Here is a 26,675-nt window from a genome sequence, read left to right as displayed (position 1 = left end):
CAAATATGCCATCTCAGGCTTACAAACATAATGCTGACCAGGTGTAGAAGAGGAACCCTAGCAGGAAAACACAGGAGGAAAAAAGGAAACTCTTGTTACCACTCCAAAAAGCATGTACCTACCTTTCCAGTTCATTTTGTAACCATCTTCTCTTTGTCACTTCCTCCAGATACAGCTTTTCATATTTTTCCTTTAGAACAACGCTCTTTCTCAGGGTGTATTTGTATTTTTCAGGGTGTTCATCTCCACTTGCTGGTCCACTTTTGTGTTTCTCCTCCCATCCTGCCTGCCTTAGGCTCTTCTTTCAGCTGGCAAGAAAGTTTGTCGAGCTGCAGACAGAAAAAAACACACACAAGAAAAGGAACTCAGCAGAAGCCAAAAGAAGAAAAAATATTGGTAAAGGGCTGGGCACCCGGACTGGATTTATCATCTGCTGACCCAGTATTAAAATCAGAGTGAAACCAGGGGCTTCCTTTTAATCAAGAACACCTATAACATCATTTCTGATAGGATTCCTCAGGTTCCCAGCCCTTCTCCTGCAGTAGGCACCAAACTGGCAGCATTTTCCCCATTTTCCCATTTCCTGGAAAAGCACTGGAAAAGCTCATAGGAAGTCAAACACAGCCAAACCTCCTGGTTTCAGCACAAAAACCACCTCTCATGCTGTAGAGGAATTTTTACAACACACTCAAGCTTCGTTATGGCACTGAGAAACACACCATCTTTTTTTTCCCTCTACACTGAGAAATTTTTAAATATTAGTTCAGAAGATGGCTTTTACTGAAGGACAAAGATGTATTCTCCTCTTTAGGTGAAAGCTGCAGTCTGTTTTAAAAAATGCGCAGGAAATATCAGCCTTTTGTAAGGTCCCAATGGTCACCTACAGCTCTGTCCTTCTCTTCCCCCCTCCAGAAGCAAAATTTTCTGTATCTATTGAACATCAAACCTGATATCCTGTCAGTCATTAAAAGGGGAGGAAACTGGCATGGTGGGCACTTGAAAGAGGCTCTAACAGAAGGAAGAACCTTGATTTATTTGACAGGAAAAGAGACAATGAATGCTTGAGAATAGGAGGTTCCATATAAATAAAAAGATTTTTTTTTTTTTCCCTGTGAGGGTGACAGAGCACTGGCACAGGCTGGTCCCTTCCAACCCTTAATAATTTTCTGTGATTCTATTTAACTCTGCCTCGATGTAATCACCTTCCCTGTCATCCAAAATAACTCTTTCTCTTGGAAGACAAAAACTCAAGAAACTTTTGGCCTAATCATGAGCCCCTGCCAGGGCAGGGGACTTTTCTTTCATGCTACTCAAACAGTAATAACCACCTCAAAAAGCACTTTTTTGGGTGCCCAGGAGAAGGGAAAGGCTGGGCTGAAGCCAGGGTTTGAAACAAATTCCACTGGGCTGAAACCAGGGTTGAAACAAATTCCACAACATTTTCTGCATCACCTCACAGCGTCCTGCCCAGGGAAGCAATTGGAAAGCGTTAGGAAAGAGTAAGACAGTTTTTCCAGAAGAAAAAACTTTGGGCACACTCATCTACTGCTGCAGCACCATGGAAAGCCAAATCCATTCCAAAACACAGCTCAGAAAAAAAAACAAACAAAAAAATTAACAATGTGAAAAGAAGCCTTGGGAAAGAGTAAGAGTTTTTCCAGGAGAAAAAACACCACCACCACCAAAAAGCCTCACACAAATCAGAGCTCACCTTTGTGTTCATTTTAGCAACTTCATTGGCCATTTCAGAATAAACATCCTTTATTTCTTTCTTCAACTCATGCAGGGACATTCGCTCCCCAAATTCCCTTACCATCTGTTTAATGCTTGAGAAGCTCTCAGAGCTACAAAGCACATTTGAGAAGAAAACAATGAAGCAAAGGAACAACAAGCAGCCTTTTTCACATATTGTTGTGTAAACATTACAGAAATTTTGTCTTTAACAGAAATTACTGAGACAAAAATCCAGCATTCCTATGCCACACCTGGAGGCTCCAAATTTCACCTGTGGAAAAATTCAGATTTTCCCTGCAGGGAAACCTCCTTTGGCAGCTCTCATCTCATGGAGAGCAGAGTCTTGCTAGGACTAAGATGAGGATGGAATTTCCTCACCAACTCTTCTGCACACCCAGTTCTACATTCAAATTGAATTCAGCTTGAATTGTACTCAGGGATACGAACATGCCCCACCTCTCAGACTCTTCCTCCACTTCCCTGTTTATTTCCAGCTCTCTGTCCAGATGCACTTGGAGAGGGCAGCTCAGCTCTTCCTTCTCTTTCTTTCTGTCACTCTCAGACTTTCAAAACAGAAAAAGCAGATGGCACACAGGGCACAGGACATGCACCTCATCTTCTCCCCTTAGCAGCTGCTCTACACCTCCACCTCTCAGCCAACTTCCACAGAAAGCCAAGGGACCCGATTCCTGAGAATATTTCATCACATTTCCCACCCAACAAGCCAATAGCTAACAATGGAAAGAGATGCCCCCACCCAAGCAAAGGCAAAGAGGTGATTTTGATTCACATCCTCTCTCCCTCTTGCTCTTCTCTCAGCCAAACTGCTCTAAATTTCTACTTCTATTTTTTCCTTATGCAGAAAAGGAGAAAAGGGAAAGACTGCCCCTTGGAAACTGGCAGCTCTTTCCTTTTTCCCAAGCATTAATTCACTTGCCCCCTTTTCTGCAAGGTTTTTAAGCTCCCACTGCCCTCAAAAACTCCTCAAAACCCTGAGTGCTCTTGGAAAAGAGAACAACCCTCAAAACCAAGACTCTTCACCCCTACCACACCTAGATGCGGAGTGTTGTGATGAGGAGGAGTTACACCATGAGTAATCACTACAAACGAGTTGTAACTTTAAGGTTAAAAAGCACAACTTGGCTTACAGATGCTAAGGGTGGGATTTCACATTTTTTACCTGAGCTGCATAATGGGTGCAAATGTTGTTCCCCAAGGATTCTGTTCCTGTGGGTGAACTTGGGAAGCTTCCTCCTAAACTTGAACTTAGAGAAAGAGTGTTCCCAGAATGTCCCAGACACTGCCCAGCACTGAAATCCAGATCTTCACTGATGGAAAGGGAAAGAACAAGCTTCCCACAAAGCTTTCTTTTGGCTTTTCCTTGGTTTTCCTCAACTCTGAAAAAAATCAGAGACGTACCAAGAGTTATCTTTGGGAGTCACTTTGGCCCAGTTACCCTCCCCCCACCCCCCCAGGTCTTTGGTTATTATTCAACTTGTGAAAGTTGAAGGGATTAGGAGTGACCACACCCTGAACAGCTGAGGGTTTTTTTAGGATTTCTCAGCAGTCACATTTCCCACAAGGAGCAGCAACCAACACTTGAGACTTCTCAGCATGAGAGCTTCAAATCTGCGAATGCTCTGTGCTTACACAGCTTTTTCCAAAAGGCAGAGAACACCTGCGCAACAACACCCTTTCCCATGGAAAGTTCAAACCATAAGCCTCAAATGGAAGCCAGAAAAAAAAAATATTCACTTTCTTCCTTCATAGAATTAAATTCTGTTCTCTGTAGGGCACATCCTTATTCAAACAGTACAGGACATAAAATTCATGGTTTGTTTTTTTTTTGCCACTCACTGAATATAAGGAGGAAATTATTAGAGACTGGCAAAAAGGCTGACTGGTAAAGTACAATTAATTAAAAAAAAACCACCAACATTAATTCCACGATTAGTGGTGTTAGTCTTGGAATGCTCAAGAGATATTAAGACAGAGGGAGGGTTAAAGGAACCTTCCTCACAAATATGCCATCTCAGGCTTACAGATGTAATGCTGACCAGATGTAGAAGAGGAACCCTAGCAGGAAAACACAGGAGGAAAAAAGGAAACTCTTGTTACCACTCCAAAAAGCATGTACCTACCTTTCCAGTTCATTTTGTAACCATCTTCTCTTTTTCACTTCCTCCAGATACAGCTTTTCATATTTTTCCTTTAGGACAATGCTCTCTCTCAGGGTGTATTTCTCACTCTCTAATTCCTGTTTCAGGTCTCCCATTCTGCTGAGCAGCAGCTTTCTCTCTGCTTCGTGGTCGTGGGCTCTGATTTCTTCCACTCTGTCCTGGGAAGCTGCCTGCTCCTGAAGCAGGTAGCACACTTTTACCCACCACAAATTAAAAAGGGAACCTTTTTTTTTTCAACATGCCCAATGTCAGGGGCACAGATTTACTCCTTGAGGCACTTGTGCATCCTCCAGCAACCAAGGGAGAACCCAGGAGCTACCACGGGGAAGAATTCTTCTTATTTAGAAAGAATCCCTCCCTCTCAGCACTTATTTATCCAAGCTGCTAAGGAAGGAACACTGTGGGACAGAACAGGATAGAGAAAAAGCTTCCTCAAAGAAGGAATTCCCCCACTCACCCTGCCACTTTGCTCTAGGGAAAGAATAACACAGAGAACACTTTCAGAAGCCCCTCTGCTCCTGGCCAGGATTTCAGAATCCCACAATTTGGAAAAGAGCTCAAACATCAACCCAGAAAAAAATAAAAATATTCCAAAGGCCCCACAGCAACTGGGAAAAAGACAGCAGTTTATGAGCAGCTTACCAGGGGTGAGCCTTGCAGAAGGGTTTCAATTGTACTGTTTTGCTGCACAACTGTGGCTTGCAGTCGGGCATTTTTAGCTTCAAGGCTTAAACAGAAACACAGTTCTTATTACAAGGAACCACCAGAGCACCAATTCTTAAAGAACAGCAGGCAAAGCACAAACAGAAGCATCTTCACCACCCCAGACAGCAGCAGACACCTTGGTCCCCTGTGCCACTCTCTCACCACTGTATCCGTCCCTCCAGGTGTTTCATTGCAATAGTTCTCCCAGAAGATGCCAACAGGAGGTCTTCCAGTCTCTGGAAACAATCTCTTTTTTCTCTTTCCTTATTTTCCAGAGCAATCTTCAAGTCACAAATTGAATGCTCATGCTGAAGATGTTCTTCCAACTCCTGCAGCTGTAAAAGAACAGCAAGATTCCACAGCACTCACCTGAGTTTTTATGCTGAAGAGCTCAGGGAATGCCTCTGTCTGCACATACCCACTACCCAAAGAGCTGTCAGTACATTTCATACCTTCCCTCCTCCTAGGAAATGAACACAAACCATGTAACTTTACACAATCTTCTCCACTGTAAGAACTGACACTTACCCTCCCACTCCTTTCAGGCACTCTCTGGATCCCTTCGCTTGCTCCCCCCCTTGAAAATAGCAATTAAAAAGTTCATCCTTCTCCTAAAGGGACGTCACATCCCCCTTGTATATCTATAGATATACCTATATTCATGCAGGGAAAGTTCCAGAAGCAATCAGAATTGGCAGCATGCTGATGGATGGAGTTAAACCCAGTGGTGGTCCCCAGGGTGGTCCCCAGGGCTCTGCACCAGTTCTCTTCAACATCTTTATCAGTGGATGAGGGGATTAGGTGCAAATGACACCAAATTGGGTGGGAGGCTTGATCTGATGAGGGCCGGGAAGCTCTGCTAGAGGGACCTGGGCTGTAGGAGATTCAACAAGGGGCAGGAGAAATATTTTCCCCAAAAGAGTTGTCAGGCACTGGAACCAGGGGCTGAGTCACAATCTCTACGGAGACTTCAAAGATGTGGGGATGTGGTGCTGAGGGACAGGACTGGGCTTAGCAGGACTGGGGGGAACACTTGGACCTCATTTTAAAGATCTTTTCTAACCAAAAGAGTTCTTTGTTACAAGTAAGGGAAGCACAGTGAGCAGCAAGAAGCCCAAATGCAGCATTACTGCAGACATTGTTTCTATATAAATGCAGACATTGTTTCTATAGTAATGCAGACATTGTTTCTATAGAAACACAGTCCGTTATTTCTACTGTCCTTCAGAAATCAGATAAAACTTTCTGGGCCAAACCACATGGAATAAGTGACAGACACCTCAGTCTCTTTTGCAGAGCACTTTACCACATACAAACCTTGGACTGTGTCAAAGACAAAGATACCAAGTGTCCTGGTTTGGGCCAGGATAAAGGGGATTTTTTGTCTTGTACTTTTGCTTTCAGTTCAGTCTCTTGTAAGTAGTTACACTTGCTGAAATTAACAGCAAGTTTCTCAGACAGTGTCTGCTTCTGGGACTGATAACACTTGATTTTTATAGTTAAAGCAGAACCAACGCCACTGCTCAGCTCTGAGGAACATTTTACCCTCCAAGAGGAATAAAGAGGTCCCACCTTCAGCCCTCCTTTGGGGAGGAACAGACAAGACAGATGCCAGAACTGACCAAACAGAGGATTCCATCCCATACACCTCATACTCAGGGTAAATTTGAGGGATCACGAGGGCCAAGCCAGCTTCCTGCCCTTCCTGCCTTTCCTGCTTCCCCTTGTTCACCCGTCCCTGTTTCCTTCAGCATCCTGGGAGGATTCCATCTGTTCCTCTGCCTGTGGTCCTGCCCCGTGCCAGCCTGAATCTCTGTGTTCCTGCCTCCAGCTCCCAAGCACTGCTGAGTCCAGGATTCCAGGCTGGACTTTCCCAGGGCCGCCCTGCAGCCTCGGTGGTGACGTGAGAGTTATTGGGGCAGAGGGGGTGAAGGAACGTGGTATCAATTTTCCTGTCTATTTGTATATATTTTGTAATTTTTCCTCTTTATCATTACTGTTTCATTAAAGCTGTGTAGTTTAGTTCCCAACCCATCAGTCTCTCTCCCTTATTCTCTCTCCTTTCTTTATAAAGGAGGGGAGGGAGGATTAATAGTGAGCATCTGTGATTTCAGTTTAATTGCTGGGCCAGTGTTAAACCCTGACACTACGTTTGTAAAAAGCTGTGATTCCTCCACACATCATCCCCCCCCTAGCACTAGGAAGTTTATTCTAGATTCTAAACTTTCTGTACCTTGGATTTATTTTCTGCCAATTCCTTCTTCAAGCCCAGCGTGGCCTCCTCCAGGTTCCTTCTGTAGCACGTGGCGACATCAAGCGAAGCTTCTACCATGGAGAGCTTTTTCAGAGCATCAGCAAGCTCCTGTTGCAGTACTCTGATCTTGCACTAATGAATATGAGCATGAGGAAAATTATAAGACCATTAATTCTGTCTTTAATTTGTTGATTTATACAATTAGACCTTGTCTTGAACTCAAAAAGCAGGAAAAATCTGCCTGCTGTCGGTAGCCAAATGCTGAGCACCTCAACTACCAAGAGCTCCTCAGGAGGATTTTAATAAAAAAAAAAAACAACCTCAAGTACTACTCTTCTTGAGCCATACACAAGCATGTGTATGTTAGTTTGGTACTAAGAATACAAAGTGATTCACAGAGTAAAATGACTGACAGCACTGCTGGATTTCTTTCCCCTCTTTCCATCTTAAAGAAATGAAATCATTGCTCTGCCTGAGGCTGTGGAATGCTCTGCAGAAGAGCACGTTTCCTACTTGTTTTTTGCAGAAAAACTTTAACTGAGGTCCTCAAGAGTCTTCTGTGCAGTTCTTGGTCTTTCACAGAGCCACAAAGAACAAAGAAATTTAAATATTGCCACGCACCATAAAATAGAGAAGAGAAAGCTTAGGTTGGTGTCTGAAGTTGACTTTCTAAGGAACAGCCAGGTCCCTTAGAAGCCCCAAAACTCAGAAATTAACCCCAAAATACTGCTAATAGTCTTAAGCACTGCTAATACTGTATACTTCACCTGTGCTTCTACTTTGTCAACCTCACATCTAAAGACCTGTTTCCTTAAGACATTGCAGTTTTCGTATAGCTCCTTGTTTTTCTCTTCCAACAAATAAACTTTCTGCTCAGTATCAGCCTTGAGATTCTTGAAAATGTCATTAAAGAAGTCCTGAGCAACAGTCACTACACTTTCTTGGGTGAGCTGCTGCTTCCTGTCTTCCAGTTGCTGGCGGAGTAAGAGGTTTTCCCTCTGGGCCTGGGCCAATTGCTCCTATGTGGACAGAGTCATAAAACCCCAGAATCATTAAGGTTCGAAAAAACCTCCAGGATCCTCAAGTCCAACCACCACCATGCCCACCAAACCATGCCCCAAATTCCAAGTAATTTGCTCCACTTGAGCTCTTACAGAAAACTCCAGGGGATGCCTGCCTTAATCCCACTGCAAAAAAATTCCTTTTTTCAAACACTTCTTAACATGGCCAAACCCACACATGTTTTGCAGAGGTAGAGAAAGCATCAGAAAGGTGGCCAAAATTCAAGGCTTTTTCTCTCAAAAAGAAAAAGCCACGTTTCATCCAACAGATCAGCATGTTACTGAAAATTCTCCCTTTTCACTTGAATATGCATTTTGCAGGGGAAAAGATGCTTTTGACTGTATTGTTTGTTTGCACAGCACAACAGGAAAAATAATGGTAAAAAAACTGAAGGAAACCAGCTGGAAACAAAGCAGCAAAAGAAAAAATATCCAACATCATGACAAGGATTTTACACCATAGGAAGACTGGATCCAGATTCACTTCAGACTCACTCTTCCTCTCCAGGACTCTCCCTTCATTATCCACTTACCGTTTTTTCACCATAGCTTTTAATACAATTTTACAGTTAAGATTCTAATTCAAAAATATTTGGCTTTCCATACCTGCACCACTGAGTTTTCAATGGCATCCTTGATAACTTCTTTTTCAGCTGCTGCTGATATCTGGGAGGTACAGCCAGAGTGCTCACCTACAGTGAAAAACAGATTTTTATAAACAGCATGACTTCATACTACTTATTTACACCTAGAGTGCATCTTTAATGGTTGTGAGAAAAGGCTGAGAACAAAATAAAACACCCTCTAAAATTTGTGAGCTGCTGGAGTGAATCATTTTATCACAATAGCAACTTCACGTGCACCTCTGTGAGTTCCTTTCTTCTGGAGCAACTTTCATTTTAATGGAAAAAAGAAAGATTCTGGATTAAGGGCCAGAAATGCACCACTCCTGTTACTCCGAGGTCCATGATCTCTCACTCAGCCTGTAACGGGGTTTCAGCTTTTCCTGGTGGCAAAGGAACATTTGTAGATAACACCACTGAAGGCACAACAGAGACTGGCATAAATTATCAGTATCAAGATGCTAGGAGGAAGCAAACACTGAGCTCCTATACAAGGAACCTCCACCACTTGGAGAGCAACACCTTTTATATTATAAAACATCATTTAATAATGATAGAGAAAGAATTGCATCACTGTTTCCCAGCTCCTTTCTCTCACCAGTGACGTCTCTTGAAGCTGCCTTGGGGATTTCAGAGTCAACATGAAAAACATGGTGCTTCACAATCCAGGCAGCTGGAGCTTTTTTCTCTTCACTTTTGCCTCCCTCCTCCTGCTTTACTTCCTCTACAGGTGACTCTTCCTAAAAGAGATCAAGGAAAAGAAGATATAAAAGGGGAAGAAGCAAGCATCTTCTTTGCCTTTCAATGACTACTTGAAAAAGGTTTTCTTATGGAAAAGAAAAAAGGGAAAAATTGTTGAGCTTTGATTTACAAGGCCTTCAGCTTTTCCATGGAAATCTGGAGGAGCAGAAAGGAATTCCTCCTGTCCTCAGTCTCAGCCCTGCTCCTGCACAGCCCCTGAGAAGCCCTCCCCCACTTCAGCCCAGCTTCATTCCAATTCCAGCAAGCTCTCAGGTGCTCCTGGATCTCCCTCCTACCCTCCCCAGCCCCCCCATGGCAACCTCCCTGTCCTTCACACAAAGTACCTCAGAATCCCAGGGAGAAGAATCCTCATCTTCCTGTTCCTTTGCTTCCAGGGCTGCTGGGGCACCTACACCCCAGGGAAGAAGAGAGACTTTGCTATCACTTCCCACTGACACAAAGACACAAAACACCCTTTTTATTTCAGGGGATGGACATCTAAATCTCCAGCAGATGAACACAAGGCTCAGGCTGGGTGGCTTCCTAGGCTGCTCAGACCACTTGCAGGGCTCTCCTTTAAGCCACCCCATGAGGTCTAAATCCTGAAGGATGCACTTTTTGGGAAAATGTGGAGGCAAAGAAAAAGGGGCGAGGAGCTGGAGACCAGAGAGGAAACCCAAGCACCCAGAAGACAGCAACTCCTGGTTCCAGCTGGGCTCTGACTGCTCACATGATGCCAAATCAGCCTCATGGGGAAATTCAGACAGAAAAGCACAAGATTCCCACATCTCAAGACAAGGAACTAAAAGGAGCAAAAGCTGCTGAATCAGGGGAGGTTTAGGTTACACATCAGAAAATTTTTGGCAGCCAGAGGGCAGCTGAGCAGTGGAAGAAGCTCCCCAGGGAAGTGGTGACAGCACCAAACCTGCCAGAGCTCCAGAAGTGTTTTGGATGAAGCTCTCAGGTGTGATTCTGGGGGTGCCCAAAGACAAAGGGACAGGAGTTGGACCTGATGGGTCCCTTCCAACTTCTGATTCTATTTCCTAACTCAGTTCTCTCACCAGTGCTGACTTCTAAAGGTGCCTTGGGGACTTGAAGGCCACCATTGCCAACAGACTTCTTCGCATTCTCAGATGCTGCAGGGCTTTGCAGGTCACCATTGCCTCCCGTCTCCTCCTTCTTCTGCTTTTCTTTCAGGTCTGGTAACTTTTAGGAAAAGAGTTCAACGGAAAGAAGATTTTTAAAAGGGCAGAAGCAAGCATCTTCTTTGCCTTTAAATGACTCCTTGAAAAAGGCTTTTTTATTGAAAAGAAAAAAGGGAAACTTTGCTGAGCTTTCATTTACAAGGCGTTCAGCTTTTCCATGGAAATCTGGAGGAGCAGAAAGGATTTCTTCCTGTCCGCAGTCTCAGCCCTGCTTCTTCACAGCCCCTGAGAAGCCCTTCCCCACTTCAGCCCAGCTTCATTTCAGTTACAGTAAAATTCAGCTATAGTAAAATTCAGCTCTCAAAGTTTCAGAATTCTTACTTGCAAGGAACTCTCAGCATCACCAGACTCACTGCACAAATCAGCCTCTGCATTATCCCTAAATTTCAAACATCACAGCAGAAAAATGCATTATTTCTATTTAAATCAGTGCAGGAAAATGGAATCATCTTAAAACTAAAGATGCTGGCTGGCATCTCCAGCATTAGTGAGTGGGTTGAGCCGCCACACTCAAGTTCCCCATCACTGCAGAATCCCCCTGCAACAGATGCTGATCCAAATGAACAGGAAGAAATAAAATAATGTGACTGTGTACCTATGACTTTTGGCCCCAAACCACAAATCTACTGCTTTCTCTGCCACAGCTACAGGTTTTTCAGCAAAATCTGACAGCAGAAGAAAGGCCAGAGATGGCTTCTAAGAAGAAAAAAATGCTGGCTGGAACTTCTGTTTCTTTCAGTCCCAGAGAAAACTTGCCTTCAAGAGATTTATTTTTCAAGGACACTTCTCCTGTAAACGCACCATACCTTAGGGGTAAAAAGGAGTGAATCTTCAGAATCTTTCCAAGTGATATCATTCATCTCAGTCTCAGAGCTCCTTAAAAAACAAAGCAAAATCAGTGCTGTGTCTCTAAAATCACCCCTCAAGCAAATGGTAGGGGTTTGTAAAGTCTCACCTTATTGAGCTTCCTTCACAAAGGTTTTCTGTGGCTGTTCAAAGATTAAATGACATGCTGACATTAGATTTGAAATGCCAGCAATTAAACAGTACACTTTAAAAACCTCAAAGAACAACAGGTCGCAGTCTAGAGTCTGAGGTGACAACATTTCATTGATATTAAAAAATGACTTCTTTAGGATCCTTCTAGGGCTCTGTGTTCTCCTAAGCATAGACTGGATTTTAAACACTCACTGAAGGAGCTGGGTGTTTGATCACAAAGCAGTGTAATTTTTTTATTAAAAAAATCACTGAGGGTGGAAAAAAAAAAAGCATCATTTCTGTTGTAAATCAAACTATGTTCCAGAAGAGACAGTACACACAGGCACTGCATTGCTTGTTGCTAACAGTGACTTTTCTGAGACAATTTTTCCTCAAATTTCCAATTTGAGGGATCACGAGGGTCAAACCCCTTCCTGCCTTTCCTGCTTCCCCTCTCCCGGTTTGCTTCAGCATCCTGGGAGGATTCCATCCGTTCCTCTGCCTATGGTCCTGACCCATTCCAGCCTGGATCTGTGTGTTCCTGCCTCCAGCTCCCAACTGCTGCTGAGTCCAGGATTCCAGCCTGGACTTTCCGAGGGCTGCCCCGCAGCCTCGGTGGTGACGTGAGAGTTACTGGGGGAGAGGTGGGAGGAACGTGGTATCAATTTTCCTGTATCTTTGTATATATTTAGTAATTTTTTCTATTTATCATTACTGTTTCATTAAAGCTGTGTAGTTTAGTTTCCACCCCATAACTCCCTTATTCTCTCTCCTTTCTTCATCAGGGAGGGGAATTACTAGTGAGCATCTGTTATTTCAGTTTAATTGCTGGGCCAATGTTAAACCCTGCCAACAAATCACAGGTGCCCTGACAAGGCCAAAAAGTAACAAATCAGCACGTTCCCAAACCACCTCAAGAAAAGGCCACATCATTTTCCTCTTGAGCTCCTCCATAGTTAAGGATCCTACCTCCTCTGTCCACAGCAGGTGCACCCCAAAAAACTGGAGCAGCTCCTGCCTGCTCAGGAGTGATGACTATGCTGGGATCTTCTGTATCACACGCAGGAGCTTCTCCTCTGTTCTCCTGGTCTGGTTTTTCTTTTATCCCTCCAGCAGCTCCTGCCTGTTCGGGAGATCCAAGTGCATCCCCTGCAGGAGCTTCTGCTGTGTCCTCCAGTTTTGCCAGGTACTGACTTACACTGGACAGAGAAAGAGAGGAAATAAAATTGGTAAAAAGAACCACATGCTGGCACAACAGTTAACACCAATTTATTACCACCCCCCTCCCCCCCCTGCAAATATTTATAAAAATTCATAAACTCCTCAGTATTTGTTAGGGGTAATACACACAGAACTCACTCCAGCATTCCCTGCAGTCACATTTGCCCTATAAATGCACATTCCCACCTTCCAAGTAATTAACTCCTGCTCAGAACATTTTTTCAGCCTGCCTTTTAGGCACACATAACCACCTGAGATAATCTCAGTTCTAACCAAACACCAGGTGACAGAATTGCTCTGGTTACCCCCCTTTCCACCCTCCCAAAGGAAGATAAAAAGGGAATAGGGAAGAGAGACTTTAAGGTGTGAAAATAAGACTGGAAGAGGTTTACTGGAAGAGGAAGAGACCACACCATTTATTCTAATCATAAAGTTCAAAGTTTACCGTAAATGGCCATGAAGATCAGCATAATCCACAGCTATCCTCCCATCTTTGTCTTCATGGGAAATATTGGCACCGTGAGAAAGGAGAACTTTGACCAAATACATCTCCCCAACAGAAGCAGCAATCATGAGTGGGGTTCTGAAAGATTCAAAACATGCAATGCCATGGATCATTTGACACAGACACAGTCATTATTTTCATTCCTGCTTGCTCTCAGAAGTATTTTCTCCATTCCTTTACAATGAACACATTTGGATAAACACTCAAGGAGCAAACCAAAGTCTTTGCTTTCCTGGACCCCCCTCCTCCTTCCTGGACCCCCTCCTCCTTCTGGGCCCCCTCCTCCTTCCTGGACCCCCCTCCTTATCCTGGATCCCCTCCTTCTTCCTGGACCCCCTCCTATTCCTGGATACCCTCTTATTACTGGACCCCCTCTTATTCATGGATCCCCTCCTCCTTCTGGATCCCCTTCTCTTCCTGGATCCCCTCCTCCTCCTGGACCCCCTCCTTCTTCCAGCCCCCCCTCCTGCTCCTGGATAAACCCCTTACCTTTCATGCTCATCTCGAGCATGCACATCAGCTCCTGCTTTCAGGAGATCTTCTAATATCACCTCATGTTTTTCAGTGATAGCAAGAGTTAGTGGGGTACAGCCCTTCTGAAAAGTCAGAGAAATGCATCATGTAAATAATCAAAGTAAAAAAAAAATAATCTGTAAAAATTTTGATGCAACGTTCTGAAAGGACTTCTTGAAGAAATAGAAACATTTACCTTATTCTTGGCATCCAGTTTGGCACCATGCTTGATTAACTGCCTCACGAGGTTTTTATGATGAGCCAGGATGGCCAACTGGAGGGCAGTGTTGCCATCGATGTCTGCAAGATTTGTGTCAGCACCCTGCTCTAGCAGAAAAGTCACGCAGTCTTGTTCTCTGAGCTGTACTGCCTGGGAATAACACACAAAAAAAAAAAAAAAAAAAAAAGACTTCCAGAATTCACATTTCACTCCATCACAGCTCGCCCAGCTTCTGACCACTGGGAAAGAAGAGCAGCTGCAAAGATGATCTGACAGGTGCCTGTTCCACTCCAAATCCAACAGGCGTCTTTCCGCACAGCTCTGCGTACAGAGTCCTGCCAGACACCTCTCCTTTCATGCACAGTCGATAAGCCCCTCTTCCAAGAGCAGAACTTCTCCCACTCACCTTCATCAGGGGTGTTCTCCCAAAATTATCAACAGCATCCAACTGGCTGCCGTGCTCTACAAGGAATCTGGCAACCTCTGTGTGGCCGTTTGCACACGCCAGATGGAGAGGTGTCCTGAGAATTAAACATGTGAGCTTAACGCAAAAGAACCAAAGCTGTGGCACCACCCATCCCAGGGCAGGAGAGACCTGGGGATGCCTGAGAACCCTGCAGGGAGAGCAGGGCCAAGCAGCAGCCCAGCACCTCCAGGAGCACTGGCGCCCACCCAGCAGCTCCCAGCACTGGAAAGCTCTCGAGTTCCCCCTCCCAGCTGACAGGGCACATCTTGCTTTGCAAGCAATCAGCTCCAAGGGGATCCCACACAAACCCTGCAGGGGGGATGCTCCCGCACGCCACCCGAGGTGTCCCAGCAGTGGCCCACAGCCCCTCACCGATTCTCCCTGTCGCGGCAGTCAATGCCCCAAATCTTGATCCACGAGTGCCAGAACCTCAGCCAGGACAGGTGGCCGTGGGCAGCAGCATGGTGCAGCCTCTTCAGATCTTTCTCCTCAATCTCAGGGCCGCTGGTGCTGGCAGCAGCAGCACGGGGCCACACAGGATTGTAACTGGGCAGCACAGTACTGTAGCGACGATGACTCTTCCTCCTGAAGAGCCCCATCCCGGGAGCCCTGCGGGGTGCGGGGCACAGCTCTGCGGGAGCAGCAGGAGGCAGCCGGCAGAGCCGGAGGGGTGGAGGTTAATGACAGGGGAAGGGCAAAGGCAGGGACAGGGGAGGGAAGAGACAGACGAGGACGAGGTGGATGCAAGGGGAAAGGCAGGGACGAGGCAGGAGATAGGAGCAAACCAACAGCAAGGACCAGGAGCAGCCGGAGAGACACAGCCCAGCGCAGCTCAGCACAGGAGCCACAACGGCAGAGTCGCCCCTAACGGCAGTCGCCAGGGGCAACGGTGGGCGGGGCCGAACCACCTGCCGGGGGGAGGGGGGGGGGGGGGGGGGGGGGGCAGGAAGGGGCTGAACCAATTCACAGGGCGGGGGGAGGGGGCTGAAAGGAAAGGAAAAGGCTCCTTTAATCCTTAAACCTTGCATTGGTTTAAGCCTCAGCATTCATTCATTGCCACTACAGGTGACAATGGTCCCTTAAGTATCTGAGAGAAGCTGAGAAGCTCTCCCCCACCTCTATGAGTCATACAAAGTGGAAAATTCTCCCCCTGAGGAGAGGCTTTTTTATAACCAATTAAAAGGAGGAGCTAGAGAGGGTAAAAAATCATGCTTTTTTTGTGGCTGGTGCCCAGCTGGCTGTACTGAGGATTCTCAGGGCTATGCAGTTGCGCTCTTTTTATTGGTGTGTGGTGGCTTTTGGTATCAAACCCTGTGCTGAGAGCTGCAAGCTCTTTGTCACCAGCTTATCCCATCTTTTCACAACCACTTCTTGTCTCTCACCACATGTTTAAATGGCAAACTAGCTTGTTCTGACTGCACAGAGCTCACTGCAAAAGTTCCACTGCCATTGCACAAGTACAGGTTGTTTCCTTAGACAAGTCTAACCCATAACTAGAGGGAAATGGACATCTAGAATTCTCCTGGCTTACCAGGAATTCTGTTCTCCTTGGCAGGACAACTCTGGGGAAAATGTTAACACAAATGTTAACCCCCACCATGCTACATGTGCCACACCCAGCTACACAGAAAATCATCTTACAGTTCCCTGATGAAGTCCCCCAAAATTCAGCCCCCAAATGGGGGCCTTATAAGAGACCCCAAAGCACTGAGTTCCCAACTGAGAGACCCCCAAACCAGGCTCCCCCACCCAGGCTCCCCCAAACCAGAGACCCCCAGAACACTCCCCCACATCAGGAACTCCTAAAAAGGGGATCCTGAAATAAACCCCCAGAAGAGAGACCCCTAAACCAGGTGTTACGGTTTAACACTGGCCCAGCAATTAAACCGAGTGACAGATGTTCTCTATTAATCTCTCTCCTCCCTGATAAGGAAAGGAGAGAGAATAAGGGAGAGAGACTTGTGGGTGGGAAACTAAACTACACAACTTTAATGAAGCAGTAATGATCAATAGAAAAATATAGAGGAAAATTGATACCACGTTCCTTCCCCCCTCTTCCCCCAATAACTCTCACGTCACCACCGAGGCTGCAGGCCGGCCCTGGGAAAGTCCAGGCTGGACTCCTGGAGTCGGCAGCAGTCGGGAACTGGAGGCAGGAACACAGAGATTCAGGCTGGCACAGATCAGGACCACAGGCAGAGGAACGCATGGGATCCTTCCAGGATGCCGGGTGAAGGAAGGGAAGCGGGAAAGGCAGGAAGGGCAGGCAGCCGGAAGCTGGAAGCATGGCTTGGCCCTCGTGATCCCTCAAATTTACCCTGAGTATGAGGTGTATGGGATGGAATCCTCTGTTTGGTCAATTCTGGCATCTGTCTTGTCCATTCCTCCCCAAAGGAGGGCTGCAGGTGGGACCTCTTTATGCCTTCTGGAGGGTAAAATGTTTTCCTCAGAGCTGAGCAGTGTCCTTGGCTCTGCATACCAGCCTCTAGCAGTAACATCAAGTGTTATCAGTCCTAGAAGCACACACTGTCTGAGAAACTTGCTGTTAATTTCAACAAGTGCAACTACTTACAAGAGACAGAAAATCACCTTTATCCTGGCCCAAACCAGGACACCAGGGATCACCAACTCCACCAGCCACCTCCTCCTCCTCATCATCATCATGCTCCTCTTCCTGTTCCTTCTCCTCCTCCTGTTCCTCCTGTTCCTGATGATGGAGTCATCACTGATGCCACCTGCTGAGTCTTTTCTTCCCTTTTTTTTTTTTTTCCGCTTGGGCACTGAATTCCTCCTCCTCCTCTTCCCTGCAGCTCCAGTGGAGATCAGTGCCCAGCTGGAAGGATCTACTCCAGCCCCTCTTCCCCTCTTTTGGAGCATCCCCAGAGCCAGGAAATCCACTCCTGGTTTCTCCCTGCTTGGTGTGCAGCCCACAGGGACGTGGTTCTTTGTGGAGCATCCCCACAGCCACCTCCTGCCAAGACAACAGTGGAAAAGTCCTGCTCATCCCTCCAGCAAGGACCAGAAGAGTGAGCAACCCCCAGGACCTGGGTGAGACCTGGCTCAGGGCCTCCCAAAAATGCTCTCCTGGAGATGGGCTGCAAAGGCAGAGAGATGGGATGGATCCCAACATGTCCCTCCGAGGACACCCAGCTGCCACAAACCATTCTAGGATTCTCCAGCTCCAACCATTCCATCATTCCATGACTCACCACCATGGGTTGGATGCCTACAGAGATGGTGACCATGGTGACCCATGGCTGCTGCCCGGTGCTACAGACCACCAGAGACTCTGATGGCTGCCACGGACCTGGAGGGTTCTAGAACACGGGCACTGGGCCTGTGCGGCAAAGAGGTCATGATGTGGCACCCAGGTCACACCTGAGACCTGGATATGGCACAATGTTGAATCAGGGGAATGAGACGTAACCTTTCCTTGTATAACCACAAGGCTTAGGGGAACAGGAAACAAGACATGCACAGTTCCTGTACCCTAAAAAAGGCTCCAATGTACATCCTATTGTGATAATCTAAGCTGGTTTTACTGCTGACTGCAGAGCGTTGCACAGGAGAGAAGGAGCTCATGTGTGGAATCGAAGGGCAACAAGAGGGGAAACTGAGGCAGACACTGACTTCATCCAACGACCACAAGATGGGGGTTAAAAAGACCCTCAGAGAAAAAGCGGGCACGTGCCTTTGAAGGCCTGCCTCTCCCAAGAACTAATAAACATAATCCAGCCTGTTCCTAGAATAGTCGTGAATATGTATTAGGATAGTCACAGATATGCATTAGAATAAATATGAATATGTATTAAAGTATGGAATATAAGCCGAAAGATTAAACTTTTAATTTTAATTTAATTTAATGTGGAGACTCCCCACGCACCCAGCGCTGTTTGCTTTGCCTTTATTTGCTGAAATAAAACTAAGTCTCATTTGCTACTACCAGAGACTCAGCCATTTATCACAATGGGCTGATTTTGCTGTGAGGTTTTTTTCAGAATCTACATGCTCTACACACTCAAAGCACAGAACTTTGATAGATTTTCTTAGTTACACCAAATCCATAGGCGTTTTTAACGAAGAAACAAGAAAATAATAGTCATGCTGTGGCCAGGTAACTTAATTTATTCCTAGATTTCCTAATAGTGAAAGGACACTTACTTTCTTTTGTGCTTCATTGGGCTCTCTTCAGGAAAATTATTTTCTCAAACCTCCCTGGCCAAGCAATCAAATGAGTACTGATAACAAAGGCAACCCTTCCTAATTGCAGCCAGCAAACCAAGAAAAAGCTTTTCCCTTTTCCTTTCCAAAAAAGAGGTGTTTGTTTTTTTAAACAAAGCACAGGCTAGAGCCAACACAACAAAAAGGAACGCCTGTAATGGTGTTTGTTCCAAAGTCACCAAAACCAAACACCCACATGGAGATTTCTGCCATTTAAGAGCTGACACACCAGGGCTGCTCTGCGGGTCGGGCTCTTCTCCCGAGTAGCTGCCAGTAAGACAACAGGGGATGAACTTAAGCTCTGCCAGGGGAGGTTTAGGTTGGATATTAGGAAAAAATTCTTTACAGGGAGGGTGATCAGACATTGGAATGGGCTGTCCAGGGAGGTGGTAGATTCTCCATCCCTGGAGGTTTTAAAACAAAGCTGGATGTGGCACTCAGTGCCATGGTCTAGTAACCACAGTGGCAGTGGATCAAGGGTTGGACTTGATGAGCTCAGAGATCCTTTCCAAACCAGATGAATCTGTGACTCTGTGAAATACACTCTTGCAAGAGTGCACAACTCTTTTTAGAGAGAGGTTGCTATTTTGCAGCAGAGAAGAACATCAAGAGATCTATCAGAAGGATTTAACAAGCCACAAACAGCAACAGTCTTGTAAAATGAAGATCACAATCTGAAATTTCCATGCAGTTCAACTACCTTCCACCCAGTAAACCAATGACATTGATGACCCTTGATTTCAACACTAGATTATCCACAGGCAAGTGACTTCTCTTTTCTGGTGCACACTACTGATTCTGTACTACATTTCAGAACTTCACACCTGTGTCAAAACACCCTGGTGTTCCCACAGCTTCAGTGGCCAAACAGTTAAACTTCTTCTGCCTGAGTGCTCCCACCAGAATTATTTAATACACTCAGCAATGCAAACTCTCTAGAAGACAGCAGTGAAAGAGTAAGGTGTGAGGAAGTCTCTCTAAATTCACTTAAGAAACACGTCACTAACAGCAATGGTCTCAGGCTTAGGGAAGGCTGACAGGAGACAAGATTCTTAACTTAGCTCCCTGCCACCAGTGTCCAACCAGCCTCCAGAGTTCAGTATCTGCCACCATCTTACCCTAGAGATCAGTCACTATCCACCCACGTTAACTACACCCGGCCTGCATCTCTCCTAAGGAAGGAACTCTGTTCTTGCTAACTAAGCCAGGCTAATGCATGTGTAGCAGGAAGAACCTGCACCAGTCAGCAACAGCCCAGCTCCAGTCCTAGCAGCACAGAGACTACAGCCCCACCTCCTGAGCACCCAACCCATCCATTCTACTCCAACTGCTGCTCCCAGAGCCCGCTGGGCACTGAGCACAGAGCTTTGAAGGCACTGAAGCTCCATGCCCTGAATCCAGGTGTTCTTCCAGATACAAGGACATCAAGTTCTTTATACACCCACATGAGGCTTTGTTATCTGAAAAACTGCAGGAAAATACCTTACAAAAATTTCCTGCATCCTCCACAAATACTACACGTCACTTTTCCTACGCTCTGTATCTGTACTTCATGAATTCTATAAAGTTTGCAAACAAAGCAAACAACGTATGGCTGCAGTGTGATACAATCACAAAACATCAGCTTTAGCTCTTTTTAGTAATTTAAGCTGACTGATCATTCAACACTAAATGAAACTACAGTCCTCAAGGAGCTTTCAGAAAGACCCATTTTCCTTCCTATTTAATCCCCTGTCCTTGATTCTGAACTCTTACATTTGTTTAAAAGCTCAGTCTCTTCAAACGCCAACATTTTTGAGATTGGCAACCATGATTTATGACATGCACACCAAACGTCAATTAAGAACTTACATTTAGCAAAAGAGACAATCTGTGAGAAACAAAACATTCTAAAAAAAAGGAGAGCTGGAGAGCAAGTGGAACTGGCTAGGCACAGCTTAAGTTAAGCCAGTTGTGTCTGCAAGGAAAAAAAGGAGCACTGCTCTTGGCCCATATTGCTGTCTTTCCTAAACGGGCAGGAACTGCTTCAGCTCCATCTTATGCAACTTCTTCAGTCCAGTGACATCTGCAAGCAAACCTCTGATCAAAGCCAGGCCAAGAGCACTATTTCAAAACTGGATTGTAATGACTACACCTGAATCATCTGGACCTTGAATGGAATCAAAAGCTAAATACACCACGTGTAAATATCTATTTATGAAAGAGAGTTACTCCAATCGGGTATTTTATTGAAAAATTACAATTAAAACTAGAATTTATTTTGGACGTCTATTAACTAAAAATCAAGGAAGACACTTCTCTTCCCCATCAACAAAGAGCACTGGAATTTCCTCCGCTGGTTAACAATTTCTGACCAAATTCACCCTACAAAACTTTACAAATCATTATCAATAGATAGCAGGGAGGAAGAACTTCTTCTCAATTTGGGTAACAAAGGCAAGACAAGGGAAAGAGATCAAATATCTGTAGGAATAGAAATGCCAGTCCTGGTAGTATAGAAATATACAGACATGGAAAGGAACAGAAACACCAACACACAGTGCTGCCATGCAGTCACTTTCCATCTTTACATTTACTCAAGTCTGAGCCACAACCAGAGAAAATTTACAATCATTTAGGTGCCCACATCCAGTGCTCCAAAAATCTTCTGGAATATTTCACTATTATCCTGAAGCCCAAAAAGGCCTAATAAAACTGTTTAGAGACAGAGTTTTAAGCCTTTAAACAGCAAAGGTATTTATTTGTGGATCCGGGGAACTCCCAGCTCTCGCTGGACAAAGAGTTCCGAGGGTTAAGGGAAAGGGTTGGGGTGTTTATACAGGAAAAGGGGAGGTTACAACATCGTTACATTCTCAATTAGGGTTAGGGTTAGGGTTCTTGCTGACTTCATTATATTGTTACAAGGCGATATCAGACCCTATCCATAACTTTCTTCTTATCTGTTTGTGGTGACATCTTTTATGTCCTTCTTGTGCAGATGTTCACATTCTTTGGTGCCCAGCTGGCGCCTCAATGGCCTTGGCAGTGTCTTGTTTTAAGAACAAGACCTACACTTTTAATTATCTTTGAGACAGAAGTTAATCCCATTCTGGCCTTGTGTTTGGTTACATTGTTCTAGTGGAAAATGCCACCTCTCAGCTGCTTTGTTCACTTCCTTCTCAGTTTAACCCTGAATTTTACTGGTTATGAATACAAATTCATTTTCTGCATAAAGTAAATTCACCCAAACAGCTTGGCCTGATCTCCTCTCCTTACAGGAGTTAATCCTGTCAGGATCTTTCTCTTTTTCAATCCAACCAGAATATCCAACACAGCAAGAGCAAAACCTAGAAACTCAGCAATACCAACCTCCCACTCTAATGTCAACACAGGACCTCTTGCCAGTACCAAATTAAAAGAAAAGTAGAACAGCCCAAAACAATCCAACTTCCATTTAAATCAAAGATCAGTGGCTCTACACTTTTAGAGAAATTCTCAGACACATTCAGCATGCGGTATTTCTAACACATTAATTTTCAGGCTTTTAAGAAGAAGTGCAGTTTCATGGCCAGTGCTGTTTCAGTAGCAATTGAACTTGTCAATAGCAATTTCAGCTTCCTCTCTGACAGAGAAACTGAAGCAGGCTTTGTCTCTGGCAACACTGAAATGATGGCACTGCTGAAAGCAAAGGCAGAGCTCTGGCTTTGCATCCCCCCTTGCCTTTGGTGCCACCTCAGAAAGGCCACGCTGCAGGAAGCAGCTGGTTTATCACAGCTTAGTGTTGATGTCACATCCAGACAGGGCTTTAGACACCTGAGGGAAAAGGGCCTGCACAAGTGATCTAAAGAAAAAACTACCAAAAATGGTGGGGAAACAGCATTTAAGTACGTGACAAAAAAAAAAGAAAAATTGAATCAATGAACTATTTTCATATTTGCAGCCTTTAAACGCCTTCAGTAATTCCATCCCTTCCTTCATCTGTAAGAAATGATGCTACTTCAGTTTGTTCAGGTCTCCATTCCAAGCTGTCTACATCTAAACAATTTACATTTTTTTATACGACCCCAAACTTGGATTCTAGCACATACTTCAGTTCACTATTCCATTTTGGCTGCTTTATTGCTTGTTTTTCTTACCTTCTAGTTCCTGTCACTTTCCTAATTCCATCAGTCCCCATGGCCATGAGATGCTTCCTTCCCCTCTCCTCGTCCACAAAGGAATCTCTTCATCATCACCTTCCTTTTGTAGATCAACACTTCATAATCCCAGTCCCAGCTCCATACAGGGGCTAGAAAAATGTCAAGCACTGTTTTCCAGAGGTTCCTCTTGGTGACCTTGAAACAAGGGGTGCTCTCTGTCCACAGCCCATGTTGGATGCCTCTGTATTCACGGGAGCCCTACAAAGATACACAAACAAGTATGAGCAAAGTAGAATGCATTCTCTCAGCATCCTCATGATGCTGGACATGCTCATTACTTTAAAAATTACGACTGAAACAATTTTCAGAAAGATTTTTATGGCGTAGACTGTTATATTGTGAGATTGCAAGAGTTGTGGAGAGTAATCATGGTGATCAGTGTTAACTTCATTTGAGTAAGAACTGTTCTGAACAGAACAGTACCAACTCTCTCCTGGGTCTAGCCTATCATTTCAAAGTACTGCTGGGTAACTGGCAGTCTCCCTTCTGAAAGTTCAGCCTGGAGTTTAACTCACCTACCCCAGCAGTGTCGTCTCCTTTGGGTCTGGTGTAAGAAGTGGGAGTTGGACCCCTCCATCCCTGGGTCCTCTCCTCTTCTGGGTAAACACACACTCGTCTTTTTCAAAAAGTACACTCTCCAGGACAGTGAGCAGGGACAGGTCTAGAAGAAGAGAACATTGTTTAAAACCACAAATATATTAGGCAGACCCATGGAGAAATGACACAAGCAATGGCTTACATTCCCTCCCCTGCTGAAACCACTCATGTCTACCTGGCAATACTGACAGCAGTCACAAGCTTGTAAAAGCTGCCTTCAAACTGAGCTAAGAAATTGAATTTCATTTTCTTCACAGATTTGGGGAAATCTGTGCACTACTCTGCCTTACTGACAGCACTCCCTTTCTTTAATACATCTCGTGCAGTTTCTGATGCTGTCACAGTGTTGTCCCCAAAGTGGGTCCATTACCTGGTGTGCCACAAGCACAGACAGAGTCCAGATCTTTGACTTAACACCCAGTTCTGCACAGAAAGGGGAGCAGGGTGCTATTCCACAAAGCAAGCTGCATTTCCTGAATCACAAGTGAGACTTTTAGACCTAAAATGGTGAGAAAGAACTGGCCACCTCTAGGATGTTGTGGAGTCCACAGCCACGCTGCACACTCCTCAGGGTGAGCTGGGGGGGCACCCATCACACCCACATGGGGGATTGTGGGAAAAAATCCGCAGAGGCTTAAAGGACGACACGCAGTCACCAATATGGTTAAAGTGAAGTAATTTATTAACAGTGGACACTCGCTTTATATAGAGCCTTTGTTTATATAACGATATCTTGCAGGTGGCTATATCTTGGACACAAACTCTGTTCTCACAGAACTTCTGCTGGCTTCCTCATTATCGTGTTACTTCTTCTTTTCTACTGCCAGTTCCCTTATCTTTTTCCCATAGCTCATCTTTCAGTAACCTTGCAACTGGGTCTCAAGGCCCTTAGCTTACTCTAGCTAAAACTAAAGAGTCAGGATTGCTCACATGTCTGTTTTCTTCCAGACAGTTTCCCAACAGGGGATGAGCTGGGCTTCTGCAGGATTGGTCGGTGTCCCCCCTTGCAGCCTCCACCCTGTGATGAGTTGGGCTCTCTGGAAATATTTTGGGAGTCCACACTCCAGGGTAATTCAGATCACCTGGAATGATTTGGGGGTCACCCATCATGTCCCCAGGATGGTTTGTGGGTTGCCAATTGCAGCCCAACACCACCAGGATATTTTTGATGTCCCCAGTCAGAGTCCCCAACCCCCAGGATCAGTTGGGGTTTCCAGGGCTGGAGTTGAGTCTCCTCCACTGCAGCCCGCCAAACCCTAAACTCTGGCACAGCACAACCTTGCAACCCCATAGCCCCAGCACCTGAAACCCTAGCATCCCATTGCCCCAGCGTATTGGAGCCCAAAGATACCAAAAAATGGAATACAGACTCCCTGGAGACCTCTGCCAGGGCCTTCAGGTGGCCCCTAATCTCAGTGATCACAGCTTTGGAGTGGGAGCTGAACAGAGCCACCAGCACACCACCAGCATCCATCTTCCCATCATCTGTCACAGCCTGAAAAAGTGCCTGGCTTCAACTGCTCAGGGATGAAAGGCTGAGGCACTCAAGAGATACTGCTCCCATTCAGTCCCAGAGTGCCCCAGGAGAGCCCTGACACCCCCAAATCAGCCCTGGGACATGAACACCACAGCCCAGATGTCCCCAGGGCTCAGGAGGGCTGTGGGGAGCAGGCAGGACATTTGGGGTGTCCCCAGTGCTGGCAGACAGCAGAGATGGAGACCCCAGGGGGAAGCCCAGGGTGATGGGGCCTGGCCCAGCTGCTCATCACTGATCTTCTGGGGCTCTGACCAGCTCCCTGCCCCCAGCTCTTCATCCCTCCCTCTCTGTCGTTTGCCCATCACAAGTTTCGGCTTTCACTGGCTGTCTCCCTCTCAACACTTCCCAATTCCTCCCTGCCTCTTCTCAGAGCCATTGCTGTTTCTCTCTCTCTCTTTCTCCACATCTGTCTCTCCCTCTCCTCTTCTGGCCTTATTGTCCCTCTCTCTCCTGCAGCCTCCCCCCTTTCCTGCCTCTCCCTCCCCTCTCCTTTCCTCTCCCCTCGCCCTTTCCCCTCTCTCCTGCTCCCTCTCCCACCCCTCTGTCACTCCCCTCTCCTGGGGCTTTTTCTGTCTCTCAGGCCCCTGGCCTGCCCCTGGCCCGCTCTCTGTCCACCCCCACTCTCTCCTCCTTCCCGCCCTTCTCCTCTCCCTCCCTCCCTCCCTCCCTCTTTGCCCCCTTCCCCACCATCTCTTTCCCGCTCCTCACCACTCTTTTTCCTGCCTTCTCTCCCTGCCCAGATCCCCTTCCTCCTGCTCCCCCTCCCACCTGGGCCGGGCCCAGGGCAGCCCCGGGGTCGGGCGGGCTCAGGCAGCAGGAAAGGAGGAGTGCCCCGTGGCATGCTGGGAGCTGTAGTCCCGGGGCATGCTGGGAGCTGTAGTCCCGGGGCATGCAGGGGGCTGCCCGGCGGCCATCTTGGTTCCCGGCCCATGCTGGCAGCTGCCATTTCCCCAGACTCCCCATCCCGCACCGGGAAAAAACTCCAGGAGGGCGGCGTGGATAAGCCAGCAGCTCTTAAAAGCCCTCAAACTGAAGGAGGAAGCATGCAGAGGGGGGAAGCAAGGGCAAATACCCTGGGGGGAGTAGAGAGGTGGTTGGAGCAGCTGGGGAGCAGAGCAGGAGAGCCACATCCATTCCAGTATGAATTGAATCTAAAGCAGGGCATGGGACAACCAGAGAGCTCCCACTGGGGGAGAAGAAGAGGTTTGGTTTGTGACCTCACCCTGTGAGGGGCTGGGTCACGAATAGGACGAAGCGTCAGCGTGCGTGTGAGAAGGCACCTCAGAAGATGGGACAGAAGAAAAGCAAGCCTTCTGATCCCATGGGTGGGGAACCGCAAGTTAGGCTTCCCCAGATACCCCTGGACAGTCCTTTGGGGTTAATGGTTAAATATTGGAATAATTACCCTTCTAGGCAGGGTAAAAGCCAAAATAAAATGATACATTATTGTGTGGAAGTATGGGGAGGTAAACAAATTAGAGAAGATCATTTATATTGGCCCGTTTTTGGGTCATTTGAAGATTGGATTTGCCAGGCATTAAATACATATGTGAAATCAAAAGAACCATTCAGCCTGGAAGAAAGTGAATATGCTAGTTTATGGATTGGGTCAGAAACAAGAATTAATTTGTACCCTTTAAAGAATGGAGAAAGAAAGAAAAGAAAAATCCTAAATCAGAAGAAACTCCTCTTGCACCTCCACCATATATTCCGCCACCTCCACTTCCAGAACCCCA

The 26,675-nt window shown here is 46.1% G+C and overlaps 1 protein-coding gene across 1 annotated transcript in view; it reads right to left on the bottom strand.

Annotated features, from left to right (window-relative positions):
* Positions 1-26,675, bottom strand: part of LOC139790750 (ankyrin repeat domain-containing protein 26-like) — a 678,272-nt gene that overhangs the window by 368,928 nt on the left and 282,669 nt on the right. The window contains exons 20-21 of the mRNA XM_071732606.1: positions 9,643-9,707; positions 9,156-9,297 (exon numbers count right to left, since the gene is read on the bottom strand). Coding sequence (XP_071588707.1) covers positions 9,156-9,297; positions 9,643-9,707 — 207 coding nt within the window. The remainder of the gene's footprint in view (positions 1-9,155; positions 9,298-9,642; positions 9,708-26,675) is intronic.

The sequence above is a fragment of the Heliangelus exortis genome, unplaced genomic scaffold, assembly GCF_036169615.1.
Source record: "Heliangelus exortis unplaced genomic scaffold, bHelExo1.hap1 Scaffold_135, whole genome shotgun sequence".
Classification (NCBI taxonomy): Eukaryota; Metazoa; Chordata; class Aves; order Apodiformes; family Trochilidae; genus Heliangelus; species Heliangelus exortis.
The sequence above is the reverse complement of the archived record's forward strand: the minus strand, read 5'-3'. Positions and strand labels throughout refer to the sequence as shown.